The sequence below is a fragment of the Apteryx rowi genome, unplaced genomic scaffold (assembly GCF_003343035.1).
Source record: "Apteryx rowi isolate R43461 unplaced genomic scaffold, aptRow1 scaffold_2, whole genome shotgun sequence".
Lineage (NCBI taxonomy): Eukaryota > Metazoa > Chordata > Aves > Apterygiformes > Apterygidae > Apteryx > Apteryx rowi.
Window position 1 is genome coordinate 7,261,099 of NW_020448307.1, and position 23,702 is coordinate 7,284,800.

Here is a 23,702-nt window from a genome sequence, read left to right on the forward strand (position 1 = left end):
CAGTCCTAAGCATAGGCTGCTTTAAAAAATATTATTGTTGCATGCTTCCCCATGTAATACTCTCTGAGTCTCTGTGGGTCAGCCAGTAGAGGGAAACATCACATTCCCAAATCCACACTACTTCACACGGTTACTGTAAGTCACCATTACAAGTCTGAACCTTTCATGATTCTGCTCAGAAAATACTTTCCTAATTAAGCCTTTTTAAAGCCATCACTCATTTACATGGGACAACATAGGTGCTGAAACTATTGAAAAATGCTGCAGTTCTCTCATCAAGTGATATTTTATGTTGGAGCCTGTTAAAATACTACTGCATGAGGAAGGAGCGATGCTATCCAGTGCTTTTCTGTTTTCATCTTAAACTTGGAATTTGGAAGTTTAAGGCATACACATTCTTTTAAAATATATTGAAGCCACAAATTCTGTTCAGAAATTGCTTGGAGGTAAGATTTAGTAGATTGTGTCCCGTGATATATTTGTTTTCTAACGCAATAGACAATAGCAACCTTAAACACTGCCTAGGCGGCTACAATACTGCTTTTCTAGGATTTGTGAAAATCATTTCTATTCCTAGCATTTTGATTTTGGTTTGTTACTGTCTTCTTCAGGAGGCCAAATCTTTTAAGCACATTCCCCATATACTGTCATATCAGTAAAGCCAAGAGATTCGATGCACCTCTGTGCCTAAGTTCCAAATTAATAATAATCACTTGTCACATTATCAAGTTAGAAGATTCCAAGCCCTATGTAATTTCATACATCATTAGAGCTTTAACATGAACCTGAAATTTTTATTAGGCAATCAACACAYGTCATAGAAAAATACTTCTAGCAAAGATTACAACATGCCAGGTCTCAGCTCGTTCAAGCTCACTTAATGGATTGGTAGGAAGTTTACACACACACACTGCATTATTTTTATGCTAAGGGAGGCATGACTACTTATGTCTTGTTTTCATTATGATGAGAAGTGGGGACAAAAAAATCAGCCTAATGTGTTTTCATAGCAACACCTAGGCAGCTCACCAACTGTTCAATAGCAAGTAATATCTTAATATTAAATTGGTAATGTATGAGGCATAAAAAAGCTGCTGAAAGTGCCAGTTATTTACGAGGATGACAGAAAGCCAGAATACTGAGTAAGTTAAGATCTGCTTATATTAAAAGTGACCATGTATATCTTAACCAAACATAATCAAACATGATGTTTTACTTTGTTTTATGGTCTTATTGCAAACAAACTCATACTTTCTTGCACAGTGATAATATAAACAAACTTCTTACAGCTAAACTAGTGAGGAAAGCTAGTTGAAGATGCCCACAGAGAAGTCGTTGAAAAAATCTTGTGTGTAGTGTGCGGACACAGGAAAGTGCTTCTATTTGAAGCCATAGACACAAATCTGAATTCCTTTCTAGCAGAGGACAGCACTTTGTTATGTAATAACTATCCAATTTTAAAAATCAAATGTGAAATGAGCTCAAAATTGCATTGAGCAGGCCAACTATTTCCACTGTGTGTTCTCTTCAGTCATTCTAGAATCACTAGAGTAGACTTAATTTTTTTGTGTTACATTTAGTGAGAAAATATATTAGAGTAATACTTGAGTTCTCATGCAGTCATACCTGCTTTTATGTCTTGAGGAAATCATTACAGCCCAACGAGAGCATGGATTTGAATAGCAGTATACTGTTTGAATTAGATACCTTCTGAAATATGACCCTGGCCTGAGATAAAGTGACTACCCTCCGATTATATAATTGAGTGAATGTGTTGACTGGGAAAGTAGATCTATTTTGGACATGCTCTACACAAATTCTGTATAAAACTTAAGTGAAATAGAGTCTCTCTCCAAGAAAATAGAGTCTCTCGAGGCGGAGTGAGTGAGTGGACAGCCAGGTGTATCAGTTCTTGCTATCTTCTTCCAAGGGAAGAACAAGACCGTAATCGGGGCAAGGCTTCATCCATAATGTAAAAGAATAATCTTGTTAAATTTTGCTGGCTTTAGTTTAGAATGTGCAATTTGTTCAGCTGAGGCTAGCAATCTCTTTAGGTACTTGGAAAGTAACCTTGCTTGTGCCTCATCCCAGTTCTCTTTACTGTACAGATAAGATTAAGGGAGTCTTTGGGACTTCTGTAAGAAAATACTTGGTTTTTGTACAAGTGTGAAATTGTCACTGCGTTTCTACAGAAAGCATGTGAAGAGTTTGGTATGGAGATTTTTTTGGTTCAGCTTCACAACTTATGATTCACCAAGTTACAATTAAGTTAGGTAGATGAATCAAAATCACTTCTTCAATTTGCTACATAAAATTCATCAAAGAACTCTCATAGTGTGCTGATGGCAGTATGTCTCTTTTCCATAACTTAATTTATTTCACTACATCAAGTACAGTACTGAACAGGACTTTGTGGGAGAGGGTGTGCAGCTATGTATAACGGAATATACATTTTTAGTACCTGGCAAAGAAGCTAAACTTAAGTAAGTCATTGGGAAGAAGGCTAGGGGGCTGATTTTCAGCTGATGATAGACTTAAAATGGCTCCAGATCAGAGGGAGCTGACAGCTAAAATCGTTTTGGAGAAAGGGAGCTTCTAGGTGAAGGCAGCGGAGGTCTTTTGGTTCCCTTCCCCCTCTATCCGAAATTAAGGGGTGGGCAGTGGTGCTGGGCCCATGGGAGCAAAGGGGCTTCTTCCATAGGCAGGGTCGCTATTTTTTAAGGAGTGGAGCCGGATTTGATAGCTAGCATTTATTCCCTGATTGACAGGAAGTAAGACCAGGCTGCAGAGAGAGAATTTGTGCTAGAAATGGTTTTCTATAAGACAGTTCTTAGGTCGAAGTTTATGCATGCACACAAAAAATGTGGAGGCAGTCTGTATTAGAACTCCTGATTCAATATTTTTTGCTTTGGGTCATTTTGAGAGTCTCTCAGGTTTAATATAATATGTTGAGCTTGACAGACTGTGCAATCAGAATTTAGTGCCGGTCTTTATCCTGATAATGTATAAACTGGAAGGTTTTTCTGGGATTTAATGTCCTAGTTTGAGCACCTTGACACATCACTGCTGCTGAAAGAAGTGGGTTCATCTTTTTTCCCACATCATTTTGTTCTGGCACAGGGACTGGAGGTAGGAGTGAGTGTTTAGTGGTTTTGTTGTTGTTTTTGTTTACAAGGAAATGGGTGGGGAAAACAGAACAGTTAATGAAATTGTAAGTGATTTTTAATGATAGAATGTATAAAATGTAGACTATTGTTTTGAAACAATAGGTAACTGCTTTTTTCCTTTTTTTTAATAGAATATTCAAATAAAATCTTTGGCAGATGATGTGGTGAGGTCTTCATGACATCTTGTTTTGTAATGGTAACCCCGCACTGTATGCTGTTTGACTCCAAATTTTTGAGTTTCTATACTTAAAGAACTTCATTTGTAACTTCAGTTAAAGAAAAGTAATGATCTCAATCTGGAGAAGCTTCTTTAACTACAGAAATATTTGAGTAAACACTGTAGATATGTTCAAACTGTTAGGAATGTTATTTCTTTTTTTTGACAGTAAAGGATCTGCAGTTGTTCTTCAAAGTCAGTTGCAAAATGATTCAAATGGAACTATTTTGGCTAATAACCGTGTACCGTATGTCAAACAACAAGTCTGTATTCAGTAGCACTAACTTGATAATTTTGAATACTTTGAAACTTGTTGCCAAGTATTTTATATAAACTGTACACTATTTAATTGTTTCAAAATTGATTGTAGTAAAATTACTGACTTTGGCTTTCTAGATGTGATAGTTAAGCTATGCTGGCTACTCACTGGCTATCTAGTTAATCATCACTTGTCTGTCTGAGATGAAGAAATTGTATAGAGTAACCATGTCTAAGCTTCATTTATGGCTTGGAAGTGATCTTGCCATCACAATCTGATTAAACAAATTTGTTTTTAATAAGGCATACTTGAAACAGATTATAGTGAAATTGATCTTAAATGCCCCTTTTAATGATTGCCAAGAGAGTATTTTAATATAAGTGAAAAAAATTGCATTTGATATATATTGGATAAGTTTGGGTACCGCCTTTACAGCATTATATAATATCCTCAAAGACCTGCAGCTCTTCATGTTAAGGAGAGTTTGACATTATCTTTGTGGTACCGTATTTATTCACTACAAGGACTGTTAGGGAGTAATGTGAGAAGATCAACTCAAGATCTTGAAAAGAATTTGACATAATTGGTATACTTTTGAGCCTGAAAGATAGTTACATATTTGTCACAAATCTACCTTAAATGATGTCTTTCTATGAAATGTAATCTCTGTATGTAAAAATATTTTTGCTTACAGTACAGTTTCTGAGTTTTAATGCTGCTGCTTGTATTAACTTTAAGAACAGTTTGTATTACTACCATGCAATTGAGTTAACATATCTGCTTTCCTGCGTTTCTACTTGTACGGGCTTATATTTAAATGGATAGCTTTGCAGCGTGACAGAATAACAAGCTTTAGAAAATCAGGAGTGAAAAGAGAGAAACCTCTCAGTCAACATCCCATCGACTCTCAAGCCTCTGTCAGTGAACTCCAGTTGCCCAGCCGCTTGTTGGTGAACGTTGCATGAACTTACCAGAAAAAGAAGTTATGGATCTCTTTGAAAAAAATGATGGTAAGATGATATGCCAAACCATTTTGAGATTTTCATTTGTTTTCATATTAGTGCTTATTATGTAGTAATAATTTTCAGCTGTTGTAGTTTTGGCAGTACTATGTTGGTGGTGTGGGGCAGGGGGAGCATAGCATAGGCCTCTCTGATCGACCTGTCTGAACTGTTACGTGAACAATTGAGTAACTGATACAAAGAATATGTGCTAATAGTCCATACATTTAAATTACTTCAATTGCTTCTACAGACAAACCAGGCAAAAAGCCAAAAAATAAAAATTTCGAGCTGTTGAGTGTTGATTACTCCATTAAGATAACCTGTAGACACCTCAGTTGTGGTAGTTAGTGCTGCTGAAGGATAGTTTTTACCAGGCTTATGTTACTTCCTTTGGAAAATAGTCATTTCCATTAATAAAATCCTACTGCAGAGAAAGCTAAATTTTTGTATGGTTCTTAGGTTCATTTATCAAGGCTTGATACCATTCACAAATGTGCTTTTCTATTAGTAACACAGAAACGAGCTTTTGAACTAGAAATGGATTACTTCCATCAGGCACAATGATGTTTATATGTGAAGTATAAGGAGATGTGATCGGAGGATTGTTAGAAACACTCTCTCTCACCCAGTGACCTCCACCTCTTCACATCCCCGGGGCAAAAGCCACGGCTCTTGGCACTTACCACAAAGGTTGCCTTTGGTTTTTCCAGCACGCTCTCTCCTTTGCTTGTTCTGCTAGAAGCTGTGCGGACTGCCCTGGATCGCTGCCCCAGGAGCACCTCGGGGTGGCCCTTCCCTTCTCGGAGCTGCCCGTGACCCCACCGAGAGCACCAGAGCAAGCTGTGGGGAAACTGAGGCACGGGGTGGGGACACCTCAGGTAGTGGTGGGAGGGAGTGTGACGTCTCTGACCTAACCTTATGCTGCCTTTAGCTTCACCCCTCATATGTGCATGAGGACAAGGGGTCTCGGCCGCCCGTCAGGACGCCCCTCCTGCCGTCGCTTTCGCAGTCCCTTGCCAAAGACGCGTTCGCGTAGCGGTGAGATCCTAGCACACGCAACGAAATGGAGGACTCCCTGCCGCAGGATGTCGTGGGGACCAAAAGCATCCGTGGGTTCAGAGGGGAGCTAGGGGATTCACCGCAGAATGGGCCAGCGGCAGCCCGAAACGACGCCGGCTCCAAGGTGCCCAGGGGGTCCCGTCCCAGTGGGGATGGTGCAGTCCTGCCTGGCTGTTCGCTCTGCCCTCGCCTTGGCTGCTCTYCTGCGACTCAGCGAGCTTTCCCAAGCCCCGAAAGCCCCGTGCCACCCCGTCTGCTGAATCACAGGGCCTCCGTCACCGCTCCGGCTGTGCAACGTACTTGTGAGAGCCCAGCGGGGACCCGGACTGTGCCCTGGGACACTGCCAGCCGTGACACCTCGGGGTGTCCCCACGCCACCCTCCGGGCCCTGCTGGCCACGGACGAGCAAAATCCACCGCTGCTGGGCACGCAGCAGCGAACCCCCCTGCCGTCCCCCGAGCAGAGTAGGGTGGCCTGGAAACCAGTGCCCCCAGTGCCCCCAGTTCACTGCTAACTGGGATGCAGGTGGCCCAGCAGGCCCAGGCGTGCGGCGGTGTGCAGGGGAGCTCTGCCATCTCGTGGCCGTGCTGCCGCCGCGCCAGGGCCATGCAGAGCTGCCCGTGCAGCCCGGCAATGCGCCGGTGCCCTGCCCGCCCCAGAGCCCCACCGACCCGGGACCTGGCGAGAGTGGGGAGCCGAAACTCCGCAGCACCGAGCTGTCTGCGTGGGTAGAGATATATTACAATGTCAGCACATTAGTCACATTAAATAACATTGGTCAGTTGTACCTGTCACGTACAGAGTGCTTCTCATCACGAGAGTGCAAAGTGCTTAACAAAGACATCAGTAGCATTAGCCTCACTGTATGGAGGGGGAAACTGAGGCCAGGGGTGGCGCATGGTCGCCAGGAGAGCCAGGAGAGGAACCCAAGCCTCGGGAATCTCAGCCCAATGCTCTGCCCACTAGGCATCACTGATAATTTGGGTGAATGCAGGCTGATGTTGCCGTGCCCTTTCTGTGAGACGTGAAGGTTGTGCTGCCAAAGGGGCYGAAGTGGCGCTTCATGGATGGTGCCCATGCAGACACCCTTCCCCTGTAAGGAGCAGGGAGCTGTGTCTCTAGGGCTCCTCGTCTCTCTGCACTCACGCCAGCATCTCCCTTTYGGATGAGAGGGTTGTCTGTGGGCACTGCCCTAAAGGCACATTTCCAGGAGCCCCAGTAGCTCTGTGCCAGGCTAAAGACCCCCTTTGCAGCTTGGACCTGATCTAATTGGGGACAGATTCTGCCTCCTTGTCCCAGGGACACTTTTCTCACCGATAGGAATTTTTATAAATCCCTGCAAAAACGGCAGCCCACCTGCCTTCTCTTCCTCATAAGCCTTTCCTTCGTGGTGCCTAACAGTAAGCCAACACATATGGGACATCACAGCCTCGCGCCTTCCTGCCCTTGCGTGTGTCAGCACAAAACGCATCTCCCGACCTCCGCCCCTTGCAGCYGCGTCCTCTGGGCAATATTCTGCCAGCTGCTTCCCATTGCCTTCCCTGTCCGGGGCCCTCCCACGCTGCCTCCCTCTCCAGCGTTTCCCACGGTGAGCAACTTGGGTGCCAAGCGGATGGCTCTCTTCTGAGACCAGCATGAAGCCCATGCCCTTGGGTGCTGGGTTGGTGGTGGTCACACAGGTAAGCTCCAGCCCAGGGGTTCCTGCACAGGGACTGTCACCAGGTAACTGGAGGGCACATAGCCCTTCTGGCCGTTCACATCCACCAGGCTCCACTCCTTGCTTCCCTTCTTGTCGTGTGGTTCCAGCAGCAACACTGGCTGCCCGGCTTGGATGCTGACCTCCTGGGGACTCCTGGCTGCGAAGGAGAAACCTGCAACCACCTGGGAAAGGCAGGAGAAGAAGGAGAGGAAGCCCTTACTGGAAATAGGAGTCAAAGGGGGAAAGGGCATGCACAGCAGGGCAGGATCTAGAGGAGATGTGTAAGGTCTCACTCATTGAGGTCATTTCCAGGAGGACAGCACAGTATTGCCATCAATGCAGGGAGACTGGTGACTGCTTGTGTCACTAAGCACAATTCCCTGGAGCGATTTACTGACCCTTCTAGCCAGACAGACATGGAAATGGCACAGCACACAGGCAGCATGGTGTTTCTGACACCCGCAAATTGCTGCCCTTCGCTGATCCCCCCTTTCGTCCCAGCAGGAGACGGAAAGGCCCATCCCTCACTCCCTGCAGCACTCTCCAAAGTGCCCTTGTGCTTCAGGATGGTTCCTCCCATTCCRTCAGCACCAGCTCCCAGCAGGGCAAATACCAGCCTTGCAGGGCACTGAGCCAGGCTGGTGCCACACTTCTCTGCTAGGCATGGGTGGAGCACACAGCAACACATGTACGACCACGYGTGTGCTGGAAAAACAGGTCCATACATCCACCCATACTCTGCACACACAGGGACTAGCATTTGAGCTGACAGAGCTGCTAGGAATGAACCTTGGGGTGTCTCACATTCTCACCTGGAAAGCTGGGGTGAACGTGGATACCTGAGGCTTGGGAGCTTCAGGTAGTGCATATGAATGTCGCCTCCTCTCCGTCCCACACTCCAGGGCTGTCATCTGCATCCCAGGCTGCTGGCTTTGTACTGGACAATAGGGCTGGAGTTTTCCAGCAGGGACAAACCCTCGGGGACCTGGAGGACAGGCACACACACGGTTCATGGGGTCCCAGCTGCCTGGCACATTTAGGGTTGGTTGGAGGAGAGAGGAATGCTAACTTGGCTACTGCCTAGCAAGGCACAGGAGCCCTGTTCAAACCACTCCTTTGTTAGGGGACATCCAGCAGCAAAACCCAGCAAAGGGGTTTCAAGGTGTTTCTGTGTGCAGGGGATTCCCCTTTCCCAGCCATAATTCTTCACAAGCACTCCCACAGGGAGTGAATGGGGAAACCTGAGCATCTAATGGCATCTAACAACCAATGGCAATCTAACATCTACAGGTGTAGYTGGCAAAGCAGAGGTGGGTTTTAACTGAGCAAACCCTGTAGAGGGAAGACCCAGAGGGAAATGGCCTGCTGTTTCATCCAAACCCATCCATAGACTCCAAGATGAATACGTAGYTCAGGTTTTGTTTCTGACCCTCATGCTGAGGCAGGCAAAGCCTCCCTGAAGCCCTCACAGTACCTCCAGCATCCACCAGCCATCTGCTCGTGTTCCCCTTAGTGTCCGCACTTTGCAGCAGAGCTACAATCTGTCCCCTTTGCAAGGTCAGGTCCAAATCTTTGTTGCCACTGATGTTGCTTGTCACTTGGTAAAGTTTGTCTGGGCCGTGTCTGCTCACAAGGGAAAGGACCTTCCGCTCCTCAGCAGGGTTCAGAGGCTAATGGAGAGCAAGAGACAAAGGAGCACTTGACTGGAAACACAGGAGACTGAAGCCCTCCATGTACTCCTTTCTGAGGGATCACATCCCAGTGGGCTTTTGGAGTAGAAACTCCTTCATGCTAACTATCCTCACAGTTTGGAGACAAGTTTCCAGAACTAGAAGAGTTAAGGGTGCTTCATGCCTGGTTCACCATTATTCCCTGCCAGCCACTGTCAAAGGTCAGAGGCAATACTATAGCTGTGGCAAACCCCTCCATGTCCCTATCTCTGAGCCGACTTCCCCTCCAAGGAGATGTTCTCCTGTGCTAGGAGGCCTCAGTCCTGCCTCTTCATCTAGCTGGCCTGAGAGAAACCCCCCTTCCAGCTCCTACCTGTGACACAGGGCTTGGCATGACCGTTTCAAACTTCTGGCAGAAGGTATGGAGCTGAGCTCCAGACTGCTGCAAAGTGTCTTCCATCATCTTCCAGAAACTAGGCAGAGGCATGTGGCTATGGGGCATCTGTAAAGACAGACCCTGAGATTAGAGAGGTCCTTAGGGAAGAGCTGTGAATAGGGTCAAAAGAGGAAGAGCAGGAAGAAAAGGGGTGAGAAAGCAAAAGAACGAGCCTTGCCTCTAAAGATGCACTTTGCATCTAAGATCCAGTCCCTTTTGGCTACAAAAGTTGCCCCTCTCTGACTTTGAGCCACGTGCTCTGGAGCAGGGCAGTCAAAGGAACAGCTCTTGGGCTGGACCCAGCCCACATGAGCAGTTGCTGGGTCCTGCTGTCCTGTCCATGGGTCCTGCAGCCCTTCCCACAACATGAGTGGGATTATCAACTTAAGCCAGGTGTCCTGGGCTCCCTTTAGAGCTGGGGAGACCTGGCTGGTTCAGTCAGTGAAACATGGAATGGATCTGTCTCCTCCTAAAGCCTGCATCTAAAACAGGGCAGAAGAATTAGTCCCTCATAGTCCAGCTGACTGTAAAGGAARCCAGGAGGATCTAGCTCAGGAGTAGACATTGGCATTGTAAGGATCTCAAACCGAGCAGGAGGAACCCAGCCCTCATGACTAGATACTTACAATGTGTGAGAGGATAYCTTTATGTGGTTGCATGATGTTCTCATTTGGTCACAGGTCAGGCAAGGACCTGAACTATTATCCTCATGTTTGCAAACATCAAGCTTAGAAAGTGTCTGTGTAGTGAGGCGTCCTGAGAGACGCCTCCCAGGAGATTGTGGTTTGAGTGATGTTCATTCCTTGGGCCAGGAAGTGTCTTTTTCTTCCCTACCTGCCTGACACAGAGCTCACTGGAGCTCAGAGTTAACACTGATCTCTCGGGCACCCCATCACTAAAATACATGTGGTACTCCTCAAAGAGAAAACAGGACAATCCCTGCCAATGAAGAAATGGAAATTTGGCCTTTCCTGGTCAAAGGGGAGGAGAGATCACTTACAAATGCTAGACCATAGAGCTGTGTGTCTGCAAGGGGAGGCTCAGGATACAGGAAATCTTCCACAGCGCCCTGATGTCTGAGAAATGTCTCAAGCCTGAAAAAGGCAGGCTGTGATCTGGCTCAATCTTGCACACCAGTTTGGGCACACAAACCAAGGGGTCACTCTCACCTGCTCTAGCTCCTTTTCTGCCTCTTGCAAGACCTGTGTGGCCAAGTCCCGTTGAAGGACAGTGAGGSAGCACAGTATTTGTCCCAGCAGCTGCAGAGCCACCTGGTTGAACCGTGGGAGTTCAGCCATGAGCAGAGCGTTGATAGCGAGGTAGGTGTTCATGGCTGCCTCCTCGTCGTACGTCACACTGCCCACCTCGCTCTTACGCTCTTGGATCTCCTCGTAGTCCAGCAGCTTGTCCAGGCGCTTCTTGACCAGCTGCTGCGGCCCCACCAGCATGTCTGAGAGGCTGCAGAGGGGCTGGCAGACCAGCCTGTCCAGCCGTCGCCTCTGTGGGATGACAGACCCAAATCTTTACTTGAAACCGCTCCCAGACAGGCCCAGCTGTCTGCATGGGCACTGGGTTACCATGACAGGAAGGTCAGGGACATGTTGAAGGGCATGTGTGGAGTGGGGGGCATCTGAGGCATCTTTCCCTGGAGGCATATGGGATACCAGCTCCCAGCCAAAGTAAACTCTTGGTAGAGTCATGTGTGCCATGATTCAGAACTTGGGCTTCATGCTGACCCAGCAAATGAACGGGTAGGACTGCCCTCACGTGCGATGTCCCACAGGCTCGGGGGGACTGGTGCAGCAACTCTCCTAGCAGACCATAACATCTTAGTTTGATGGAGGTCCTCAGCTTATGAKCTGTGCTTTTAGTCCACATAGCTACCCTCTCGGTATGGCAGAGAGGCATGGGAAGGACTGGCACTCCCTGGCTATATTGGCACTCATGTCTGGTGGTCTAGCTATCCTGCACACACTCCTCACTGCTCAGAAAACCTCCTTGACTGTGTTTACCATAACTGCGTCTGATGGCAGACACCACCTAAGAGGGAGTCCTGGAGAATAAAGCAGGGGCTGTGGAAGGAAACAGGTGGGGGGCTCCAGGTTCCCAAAGATGACCCCGGATGCCCACAAAGCATGGGTAGGTTTGGCTCAAACATGGCTGCAAATACATTGTTTGAGTCAAATAAACAGTACACTTGATTTTCCCACCATCCCATGGTGACCATCAGTGTATCAGGGCCCGAGTGCACTAATAGGCCTTAATAGCCCTGACCAGTCTCACCTGGGGCCTCCACCCACACCCCCTGCCCATGGCCCAGGAGCTTCATTTAAGCTCAGCTCTGGACTTTCAGTCTCTTTTTGAGCTATGTTGCAGCTGTGTCTATCTCTAACCCTGGATCTGATCCTTGGATGGACCCCTTGGATGGATGTGGTAGCTTGCCTCTTGCCCTCTCCCTATCTCCTTTTGCTCCTGACCACACTCCCTGGATGGACTCTGGACCTGGTTTGTTGCTTGCCATGTCTGGGGCTGCTGATAAACCCTGTGACCAGCAGCTGGCTCTTCCTGCCACCCTGTGGGACTGTGCCTGCCACTGAGGCACTACCTGTGTGGTGGTTACCCCTGGCTCTCCTGTTCTCGGGAAACAGCTGGCCTTTGCTGTGCCCTGACAGAAGGTGCGAGAGCAATGCTTGGCAGTGATCCTTGAGGAGACCTCAAGGAGGGGAAGGGGCACTCACAAACTCTGGGAGGACACTGTGATGGAGGCATTCTGCAAAGCGGCGGTATTGCTGGGCAGTTCCCTCATCAATCTGCAGCTCATGCTTGTGTGGGGTGGACAACAGGAACACCTGAAGGAAACAAAGAAAGAAATTGGGCCTAAGAATTCTAGAAACTGTCCTGGTACGGTGCTGCTGGGGAGATGGGGTCTGGGGCACCCTTCCTGGGAAGGTGCCCTGGGGAAGCTGGCACTCTGGGCTGGTGGTGCAAGGYTCTCCCAGGCTTCTGCCACTGCAGATGCTGGAATGGGACCTGCTCATTTCTGGCAGCCCTGTTGGGACTTCCTTTCTTTTGAGTGTCAGATGCCCTGACACTCAAATAATCATCACTTCTTTCTTTTTCCTGAATCAAAAAAATTCAGCTGCCCAACACACTGGCTAACTTTTAATAACCGATTCCTGTGTTCCCCAAAGACAAACCAATGTGCCAAGCCTTGTAGCTCTACACTAGCAGCCCAGTGGGACCAATGCTCCTGGCTACTTGTCAGCAAGGTGGGGAGCTCATCCAGATCTCTCTCCTCAAGCAGAGGTCATGCACTGGCTTGCTAAAGTAATCCTCCCTGGCAAGGTGGCCAAGGCTGTCCTGTGGTTGCAAGGAGCCTGACCTTGTCTGGTATAGACTGACCTCAAGCTGTGGCCAAGTTTCCTGGGCCAGCACTRCCTCCCAGCAGCAGAAGGCTTGGAGAGGTTTGATGTTCCCTGGTGCTTTGACATTTGTGTTTGGTGCTCCAGCAGCCCTGAGAAGTATTTATTTACTGTACAAAAACTTCCCTATCTCTGTCTGCATGGAGAATGAGACTGGTGGGAAAGGAAAGCACCCTGGAGAAAAAGAGGCTGGTAGAGACCTTTCTCTGCTCTAAGAGGCTTTGCTGTAATGTTAAACCGATGGGTAACAGCTTTCATTCACCTCCTGATGAGGACTGGCCAGGATTTTTACCCACAACCTCTAGACCMAGAGAAGAGCACGCAGAGCTCCAAGATCCCCTACCTGCTGGCAGTGCCAGAGGAAGCCCAGCCTCTTCCTCCTCCCTGGGCTCAGCTTTGCTTCCCACTTGGAGCAGTACTCCTGAAGCCAGGCATGGAGCAGCGGGAGCAGTTTCTGTCCTTGATTACTACCAACCACAGTTGCCAAGGGTCTTTCCCAAGAAATGCCCTATTTATATCCTAAATCCTGTCTTTTTTCCRCCTGTGGTCATCTTTAGGCCAGAAATATAAAAGGTGGAAAGGGACTGACCCTTTGACCAAGGGCAGCAGCTCTGAGCACACCTGTGTGTTGCTCCCTAGCCCTACAGAGGCTGCTGCACAAGCAGAGGTGACCATACTAATGTTGTATGAACCCAGAGTTGCCTCTGCTTGCAGTGGAGGCACCAGATGAAYGACAGCAAGGGCAGAACTCCCAGCTGGTGCACTGAGAGGTCAGGCCTTCTATCTCCCATGGGAACACATCTTTATAAGCTTCCTGGGACAGCTACAAGAGGATTTCGGAGGAAAGAGACAGGGCATGAACACTGCAGGCATCTTCTCCTGCAAGCAGCTCCTCTGAAGCTGCATCCAAGCCCCAGCATGACTCCTAACCACAGCTTATTATCTAGGCTGCTGTGTCTATTTATCGGCACTTAATGTCCTGGCTGAAAACAAGGAGCTGGCTTACAGAGATGCAGCTCCTCAAGGGGGCAGTGGCAGACAGGTCTCCAGGAGCACCCAATGTCCCAAGTAACAGATATCCCCTATTCCCCTAAATGACGCCACATCTCACTGGCAAACAGTAGATCCAGGCTGCCATTGTCATGTATGTTTCTTGTTTTTTTTTTCCTAATTCTTATCCTATTTTACCCATTCTTTGGACTACAGGGAGTCTTTCAGCCACCTCTTCCTCCTTCCAATCCAACATGGAGATGCCTTCTCAGTGCTTTTCACGACTCAAGTTTTCCCAGCCATTGAATTGCTGCTATCTGAACCCTCAGCAGTTTGGTGAGACTGTCCTGATAATATGCTGTCCAGGATTTGCAAGTTTTGTCATCACTCATGGTTTCATTCCCCCAGATGCCTTTTGGGATTTCCATGAGAAAATTGTAGCAGTTACTGACTCAGATCATCTCAGGAGGAAAGCTCATTGCATCAGGCCTGATCAGGGGACATCTCTGCCTTATAATACCTGTTAATACGAGAATTTCCCAGACCAAACAACAATTAGCCTTTTTAGCTGTCTGACTATTTAGTGCCTTAAAATAATGACTGATTTAAGAACTGATTCTTCTCATGTGACACCCAGTGCAGACTGTGTTGATGAAGTCCAGGCTTTGTTTCAATCTCCCCTGGACTTGAGTGATCCTCAGATGTTGTGCAAGTCCTGGGCACAGGGATACGTTTTAGCTGTGAGAAGCAAGCCCCTGAACACTGCCAACTGCTATTGATCTCATGGGGGCTTGAAAGTATTCTGCAACCCCACAAAATGGGTCCTGAGGCCTGGATGGGGCCACTGCCCTGCAAGTGGTCAGGTTTTTACCTCTAAATGTTTCAGATAGGACACCACATTCTCCTTCAGTGCGGTCACGCTGGATGCCACACACTGGAACTTCTCTTCCAGGTCATCATATTCCTTGTCCTCTGTCTGCAAGGCAAGGGCCAAGTTATCTCACAGACTCGGGGAGCCACAGACAGGCCAGAGAATAGTTTGGGTGGGGGCAATGCCCCTCACTGGATGATAATGTAAAATGAAGCCAGGTGCCTGCTTGAGACTCAGTGCTGGGGGACAGGGAGGGGGAGAACCTGAGAGGCTTCAGGACTTTGACTTCAAAAGGGCCAAGACTGAGGGTATTTGGGATGCATGCAGAAATAGGGCATTAAAAGGGCATGTGGAGCTTGGGAAAATACCCCAGGCATAGCCTCAAGAAATGGTCCACTTCACCAGGTTTGTCTCCTTTTGTTGGGATGCCCAAGGATCCTGTAGGGCCTTTGGGGGCCAACGTGTTCCCCCATAATGCTCCCAGCACTCACCAAAACAGGAAGAAAGGGAGCAAGGTCCACACCTGAGCCCCCACTACCCCACCAGTCCTTGAAATCAGGGACCGTGAGCCATTGCTAGATTGCTTGAAAATGGGAATGTGCTGCCATATGACAGCATGGACCACTGGGTGTCAGCGTTGGCTGCGTGGCTTCCGCTCAGCTCAGCTCCGTTTTCCTTGCAAGGTGTCTCCAGGGTGTGGGAGGCAGCAGTAACACGCCAGAGGAAAGACCATGTGAGGGGAGCAGGAGTGGCCCATGGTATGGGCTGTGGGGTGGCCAGATGAGATCAAGCTCCCTACCTTGGACGCAATGCCAGTCTCGTGCATGAAGAGCCGACTCAGCCGCGTGGTCTTCTTGGCGATGGAGTGCGTGTTGAGGCGAGCAAAGCGGTCCCGCAGTGTCAGGTGCTCGGCCTTGTTGTATTTGGTTGCTGCCTCAGGTGCAGGGCACAGAAGGTGGGGAGGAAAAGAAGCCGGTGAGGGGAGAGGAACCCCTCTCKGGGCCACGGGAATCCATGAGATCCCCACATGCACAGCACTGTCTCCATAGGAGAAAGGCAAAGAGATTGCTCACACTACTTTGCCCATTAAGTATCTTCCTGACCCTAAGGATTTTTTGCCCGTCATTTATATGACAGCAGGACTCTTGGGTTCTGCTCCTGGTGTCCAGAAATCCTGGCCGCAGCCCCTTGCAAATACAGATCAGACACAGAGTGCAGCAAATCTGGCTCACTCGGCACTCCCGCTGCGTGTGCTGCAGCATGCGTGTGTGGGGCACGCTGACTTTGACACGCACATGTGCAGGCAGCACATGTTTCCTGGCTGTCTGCCAGGTTTCGCACACTTTTCTCCGCCAGGCAGATACGTGACTCTTAGCGAGCCCCTGCCTCGCAGCGTGAATGACCTCGGTGCCTAAGTGCTGTGAAGGACAGTAAGGAAGCTGGCGTGGCAAAACAAGAGAAGCGGCTGAATAAACCTAAAYGCAGAATCCTCGGCAGCCTGAACAGCCAAAACAGAGAAACAGTGAGGCTGCGAACAGCGCTGAGGCCAAGAGTTTAGAAATCATGATCAACAGAGTAAGCGTAACCCACATCAAAGAAGGATCAGTTAATCACAGGAAAACTGTTAAAACCAAAAAGAAGAGCAAACTCCTGTTTGTGGAGAGCCTGATTTCTCCTGTCCCAAGGGCAGGACTGTTCCTCCTGACTCCTCAGCTCTGGGAATGCAGACAAACCAGTTTTATTTTCAGCCCCCCCCCCCCCCATGCCACCCTGCTACTGCAGCATTTGCTTCTTGCCCAGAATGACATTTGCATTAGGAGTAGGAGAGCTGTGCCTTGCAACCCTGTCCAAGGTCAGAGGCAGTGCCAGGAATTGCTCGGAGGCATTCCCTGTCTGGAGGGTTTGCAGTTCCACCGGACCAGGCAGATGGAGGAAGGGGGAACGGAAGATCTTGAAACTGACTTAAACAGGAATTAGTGCGACACTGAAGGGAGACAACCGGAGTCGCTCTGGGGCTTCCCAGGCACTGGGTCCTCCTGCCTGCACCCTGCCCACCTGCCCGCTCACCTACTTCTTTGCGCCGTTTGTACTCGTTGATGTTGGTGTTGACCTCGGCCATGGCGCTGAGTGCGCTCCGCAGGGCCAGGTAGGCGCTGGCACTGGCAGGGGTGTTCTCCAGGATCTTCTGCAGCAGCAGCGGGTACCTGGTGATCCGCTGGACCGGTATCACCAGGAAGAAGCTGAGGTCTGATGCCCCCGTGTGAGGCCTGAGGGAGAGAGGAATAGCATGGGGGTGGTGTGGAGGATGCTTCTCCTGCCCTGGCATTTCTCTGCTTCTCCCAACTTCTCTGCAAGCTTGTGGGTGAGGTACCAGCCTCTCTCCAGCTATGATGCAGTGTCCAGGGCTGTGATGGGGATTTCTGGCTATGAATCCCTGCTTTTGGCCATCTGCAGGGCCATGGTGTCAGCGCCTCTGGGGCAGCGCTGGCAGGGAGGTGCCATCCCTGCCAGCCCCCGAAAGGCAGTGCCAGCCCCGGCGTGGGCGCCCGCCTCACYGAACAGTGCTGCGTTTGTTCAGCTAACAGCCTTGGGACTGGCGCTTGCTCGGGGGGCAGCGGGGAGGGAGGCTGCGAGCAGAGCGCAGGCACCCCGAGTCCTCTCCTTCCCACGTCGTCTGGGAGTCGCATTTGCGGTGCCCAGAAACAGAGAGCAGGAAATCCCAGCAGTTCTCCCGCTGCCATTCCTGCTTCTCCTGGCTCAAATCACCCGTTTGTGACTCAGCTAATAGGACAGCAGGGGTCCGATGKGTCCCCAGGAGCCAGCCCTTTGCTCTCATCAAGCTGGGGAACACTTCCCACCGTGGGCACAGCCTCTGTGGCTTGCGAACGATGCTTTCCTTGCTGCYTGCTGGGGGTGAGGAGGAGGCAGGGCTGCGGTTGCCACCCCATTCCTTGCTTTGGGGTCCACCGTAAAAAACTGCCAGTCTGTCGTGCTGCTTTGGCAGGCAGCTCAGAGGATGGATATGGAGCAGGGCAGGCTGCTAGGAGCTACACTGCCATCACTGTGAAGTGATGGCCACGATATCTGTTTCGGCCAGGTGCCTGGGGGCATGCACCCATGCAGGCAGCTTGTCTAGAGAAGGACAAGCCCAGTGTGTAAAACAGAGTCGGAGGCAGGTGGCCTCAGCATTAGGTACCTACACTATTGTTTTCAGGGTCTCCAAAATCTCTTCCTGCAGCCTCGGATCCTTCCGGTAGCTTTCCACCAGTAGGAGGGCATGCTCGTAGCTAGCGCAGTAGATCTTATAGACCGTCTCCATCTCCTCCTTGAATTCCTGGAATAGGGCACCTGGGGAAGGAGAGTGAGGCTGCAAARCTCAGTCCATTCATATGGGAAGGAGCCTTCCCACAGCACATGGTGCCAGTGTGGTCCTGGCCTGGGGGAGAAGGCAGGGCAGGATGGGCCTGGCGAGTGATGGAGCAGCTTCTCGTCCTTCACTCGCCATGCCGGGCTGCCCAGCTGAGGTGGGCCCTGTTGTCTCTGAAGGACAGAGCAGAGATGGAGGGCTCTGCTCTCCCCAGCAGGCAAGCATGGGCAATTTGGAGGTTTCTCCCCACCCTGCTGGAAATGGGGAAATAGAGCAGAGAGGAATTGAAGCAGGCAGCGCAGTGCCAACCAAACATGCCAGGGCAGCAAGCTCTGCAGTCCCTCAGGCACCTCCAGCTAAACTGGGCCTGACACTATCCCCGCTAAACCTTACTTTCCACAGGCTGGGCAGGTTTGTCTCATGCCTCGCTGTGTGAGAGTCCCGCAGGGCTAGTGTCTGAGWGGTTTCCTGGAGACAGCGGTGCGCACAAGGCCAGCCGCGCTTTCCCTCCGGCCTGGGTGCTGGGGAGATGCGGGAGGATGCGCAGTCTGTGGGCTGGAGGCTGCTACCTTGGGCACGGYGCTGGAGCCCCAGCAGGAGCCCTGCCGTGTGCAGTGCTGGGGCAGCAGCAAGGCCAAGCGAAGGGATGCCTCTGCTAAGGAGCCACTGGCATCAGTCGGTTCTTGGCACTGCTCCACTTACTGATGCAGAGCAGCTGCTCRGACTCCTGGTTAGCCGTGGCCTCGAGGCCTTCCAGGAACCGTCTGGAGACTTGGAGGATGTCATCAGTGTTCGAGAAGAGTCCTTCCAGGTCAAGATCAGGCAGCTAAAAGGAATAAAGATACCCCAGAAAAAGCCTCATAAATTAGAAGGAGGTGGAACATGCTTCCTGGAGTCACTCACACCCTCATGTCCTAGTGTCCTTCCACCTGCCTCCCRTGTTACCTGAGGAGCTGGCTGGGAGCAAGACTCCATTTCAGGAGGCATTTGGAGATACTGAGACCTGGCTCTGCTCCTGTGCAGGATAATGAGGCCTTTCTAATGCTACAGAAGTAGAGGTAAAAGTATTAGGACAACCGTACTGGGTCAGACCAAGTGTCTGTACAACCCAGGACTGTGGCTGGTCAAGGGAGCTGGGAAGACGGAAGAACAGGGTGAGTACATACTGTTTTCCCAGCAATCCTCAGCCCGGGCGCTGCTGAGGATTTGAGTGTTTCACAGCTCTGGAGAGATTCACCTAACCCTACAGACTCACCTAACCATTGCTGAACGGTTCTCAGCAGCTCAGCCCAGTTTGGAAAGGGGACTTGGTCCCTCTCATATCTTAGTCCAGCATTACAGTTACCAGCAAAGAAACATTGTGTGGTGGGAATCAATAGCTTTCCCCAAAGCATCTGGGTTTTGCCAAACCAGTAGGGAAAGGTTCTGAGATACGATACAGGCACGGTCGCCCAGGCCTGCCCCTTCCAGCCCTCTCTCAGCCCATCCAGGAGCACAGCTGTGAACATCTGGGTGCTGTAAAGTTGAAAACCCCAATGGTTTAAAAAAACCCACCCAAGTGCAGCTGTACTGGATCTCTTTAGGGACCAGACCCTCATGCCATAGGAGGGTGGATGTCCCTTGGGGTAACCATCCCCACTGAGGTGGATTTTAGGGGGCTGGAGCTAAGATGYCAGTCTCTTAGGAGCAGACACCTCTCCTTGGAAAGGCTGCGCTGTTGTATAGGATAACCGGACTGCCCGGCAAAGGAGGTAGAAGATGGCACAGTCCCCCTCTCCTCAGACCCAGGCAGCAGGGCCCCCCCCCCCAGCCTCCGCACCAGCAGATGAGAGTCTCTCTCTACCTGCTTCTCCTGGAGGTGTGCTCGGACGTCCGACACGCACAGCTGGAGGTTGTGAACGTAGCTGGCCTCCGTGGTGATGAGCTCCTCCACGGCCAGCCTCTGGCTGTGCTCCATCCTCTCGTCGGGGAGCACCTCTTCAGAGATGGAGCATTCAGGCTCTGCCGCCACCGCCGCGCACGACTCACCCGCGTGGGAGCTTGCCATGCCGGCAGGCAGCCCTGGAAGGGCAGGGTTAGGATGAGTCTGCGACTGAATCACCTCCGCAGCTTTGTGCAATACGGGCAGCCTCTGGGACCTGCGCTCTGGGATCGCCTTCTCCCACCCCATGCCCGCTCTGCAGCCTTCCCGAAGGAGGCAACGCCATGCGTTGTGTCACCGTTGCGTGGGGCAGAGGGGCAGGACCCCGGGCCCAGCAGGGGCACCACGCGTGCAGGGTCTCCACGGTGCACGCTTGCTCTGGGAGATGCACAGGCCATCCAGCACCAGTGATTTGCAAGCACGGCTTAGCAGTTACCGCTACAGTATGGACACGGTCATAAAATGCTGATTGCTCCAAGTCCTTTACTGCCAGCTTGTTCTAGAGGGTGGACACGTGCCTATGATAGGCAGGCGGGGACGCGCTGAACACGGRTACACAAATTCCACCGGCTGCACACGCAGCAGGACTTGCGCGAGGGCAGCTCAGCCCCGTGCACGGGCACCGGGCCCAAAGGCGCACGGGAAAAGGGAGCAGCGCTGCCTGGGAGCCGCCTCTGYGCCGGGAACGCTTCCACTGCAGGGCAGCAGAGGAGGAGAGGCTTTGCCTCCCACCGCTCCCTGCTCCTCTTCTGCTRTGCTTGGGCTGGTCGCTGTTGCTCTTTCTAACTTGGCTTTCAGCGCCTGGATTATTGCCTGGTGTTTAAAAGTCCCATTCAAAGTACAAAGAGTATCCTTCTAGTGTGTGAACAACAGGCGTTTCTGTGGTAGGGAGAGCTGACAAAAAAAAGATGGGTGGGGAAAAAAAGAAACGGGAGCAGCTGTGGGCACCTTTATCAGAGACACTGGCGGCCACTGATCCACAACGCACTCGCTTTTCACAGCTGAGCCTGTTCTGATTTGCTGTTTGCACGAGGAGAACATGAAAAACCTAAGCTAATTCATTTCCTTTCCTTCCTGGGAATATCCCTTGCTCATGTTGGTGCTGAAGAGGACGGAGCAGTGCTCAAAGCAGCAAAGATAGCACTCTGCCCTGGCAGTCCAAGGCGGGAGGCCTTGAGAGAGAGAAACAGAGCACAGCCCACGCCAGCCCCGGCTTTCCGCGCACAGCTCTGCTGGACCCAAATCCCRCAGACTTGGCGAGGAGGATGAAAGCCCCGGGCCCGAGGGGGAGGGATGCCGGCGGGGTGTCCTCTGTAGGAGAGAGGGATGCGGAGGAGGTAGAGAACGAAGGTAGGGCCAGGAGGTCTTGGCAAGGTAGAAGAGAGGGAGCAGCACCAGCTGCAAGGCAAAGCTAGCTTTGCACGTGCCCTCAGCCTCCTGCCTGGCCAAAGCTAACCAGCAGTAAAGTCAAACCACTTAAAGCGAGGCGCCTCGTTAGGGGTCCGCAGCCCTGGGCTCCCGCGGCGGGATGCCAGGAGCGAGGTCCYGCGGGACAAGCCACAGCCTCCGCTTCAGGAATCAGCCTAATAACCGAGAGGCCGAGCTCACCACCCCCCCACGCCTGAAACGTCGCAGAAACCAGGGAACTGAGCAAAACGGTAAAAAAACAGCAGTYCTGGGCAGGCTCGGACCGGGCAGGGAGAGCAGCACCGGGGCCCACGCAGCCGCGCCGGGGCTGACACCCGCCGTGCGCCCGGCCGCGAGCGGCTCTGCCCCGCTGCCCATCGCGGGCAGCAGCGCCGGCCGCAGCGGCACGCGCCGTTCCCGGACTCTCCTCCCCGCCGGCGGCCCGCAGCATCCCCGTCTGCCCAGCCAGGCCGGCTGCCGGCTCCCTGCCCGCCACCCCGGCCCCTCGGCCACCCCCGCGCGGCCCCGGCCCCCCCGAAATAGCCGCCGGGCAGCTCTCACCTGCCAGGGAGGCCGGAGCCAGCTCCGGGGAGCTTCGCCGGGCGGCAGCGGCAGCGGCGGAGGAAGTTAATGATCAACCTGCTGCGCCACAGCGGCGGCTGCCCTCGGCCCCTGCCATCCTGCCGGGCGCGGGGACGGGGACGGGGACGCGGCCGCGGGGGCGAGCTGCCGCCGCCGCCGCCGCTGCGCTGCCTGCGCAAGCCCAGCCCGGGCAGCCAGTGCGCTGGCAGCAGGCCAGCCTCTGTGCCAGGCTAGGAGCAGGTTTCTCGCTGCCTCCCAAGGCAACCAAACCTGATGACAGGGAAAAAGCAGGTGGCAGGGCCACTGCTGCGGCCGGCTGCAACAGCAGCGGGGCCCCCGGCGCTGCGGCTGCGTCCGGCCCCCCCTGCCCCAGCTGGATGCTGCTCTGCCCTCGGATGCTGCAGCCGGTGGGTCCAGCCTGTCCTCGTGGCCCCCGCTGCGCACCAGCTCCGGCTGGGGAGCAGAGGAAGCGCGGCCTCTCTCCCACCGTAAGTAAACGCGGAGGGCCAGCCTGGTCCGCTATGTCTTTTTACGGCCTGGCTATGCCTCCGGCGTGTTCCCGTCCCGGCTCGCTCCCCCGCACCGGCTCCAGCCTCACGCGCCCCTGACAGCCGGGCGTCTCCCCCCATCGCCCCACGGGCGGACGTGCCCGGCGCCCGGGGCGGCTGCTCTCCTCTGCCATCGCGCCCTGCGCGCTCGGCACAGACGAGGGTCCCGAGCGAACAGAATCAAAAAAGCAGATTTAACTGAGGAAGTGGTTAAACACATTACTCCRCTGGGCTTTTTGGTGTGATCTTTTTTTTTTGGCTTGTGAGGTGTTTGCATCCCTATAAACAAGCTGTGGAGAGTACGGAACCTGATTTACAACCAGCTCTCGCAGCTCCTCGGGGGACTCGTCCCCGCTCCGGCTGCAGGGAGGTGACAGCAGCGCCCTGGATTTTTCCAGCTGACCCATAGTGTCCAGAGAGTGGCACAGCCAAAAGGACTCTGGGCGTTTTAGTGACTCGTGCAGGTCACAAACAGCACCTGAAACCTAGACCCAAACCTCTCTAAACGTCAGGAAGAGCTTTCAAGCACGGCGTTTCCCTCCGGCTCTGCCTCCGGTGCGGCCGCCTCGTGCCAGCCCGGCCTCCAGGCAGAGGTGCGGGGTCTGGCCCTGGGGGACAGGAGAGCTCGGGGGGGGACGCACATGTGTCCCTCGCTGGCTCCCGCCCCGGTGCCGGACTTCCCCAGGGACATGCCCGCTGCCTTCCCTGCCGGCTTCTCCATAACTCTCCAGCGAGGCAAGGAGGGGCTGGAGCCGCCAGACTCGGCCAAAAGCACGTCGCCCTCACACATACCTACGATAAGGGAGATGCTACGGGAAGCAGGTACTTTTAAGGATGACTAAGCAGGGCAGAAATGCAGAAATAGGAGTACAGCAGCCTCCTGCAAGGGGTGTGAAAAGACAGGGCGCACGGAAAGTCAGGTGCGTGGGGAAGCAGCTGAGCGGCAGCGAGGCCCCTGGGCAGGGCTGGCGGCCGGGCGTGAAGCCGCCATAGGAAAACGGTGGGAAGCACTTTCCCAGGCTGGCCTGTGCCGCACGGACTTAGGGAGGGATGTGTTGGAGAGACTGAGAATTGTTTTACTGC

The 23,702-nt window shown here is 52.1% G+C and overlaps 1 protein-coding gene across 1 annotated transcript; it reads right to left on the reverse strand.

Annotated features, from left to right (window-relative positions):
* Positions 1 to 7,377: 7,377 nt before the first annotated feature.
* Positions 7,378 to 20,208, reverse strand: ARHGEF37 (Rho guanine nucleotide exchange factor 37). The gene is made up of 12 exons (XM_026063473.1): positions 20,005 to 20,208; positions 18,864 to 18,987; positions 17,995 to 18,142; positions 16,862 to 17,061; positions 15,594 to 15,724; positions 14,795 to 14,899; positions 12,250 to 12,360; positions 10,681 to 11,010; positions 9,449 to 9,577; positions 8,880 to 9,075; positions 8,218 to 8,390; positions 7,378 to 7,587 (listed from the first exon to the last, which is right to left on the reverse strand). The coding sequence occupies exons 1-12, from the start codon at positions 20,206 to 20,208 to the stop codon at positions 7,378 to 7,380; spliced, it is 2,061 nt and encodes a 686-aa protein (XP_025919258.1).
* Between the last annotated feature and the right edge of the window lie 3,494 nt (positions 20,209 to 23,702).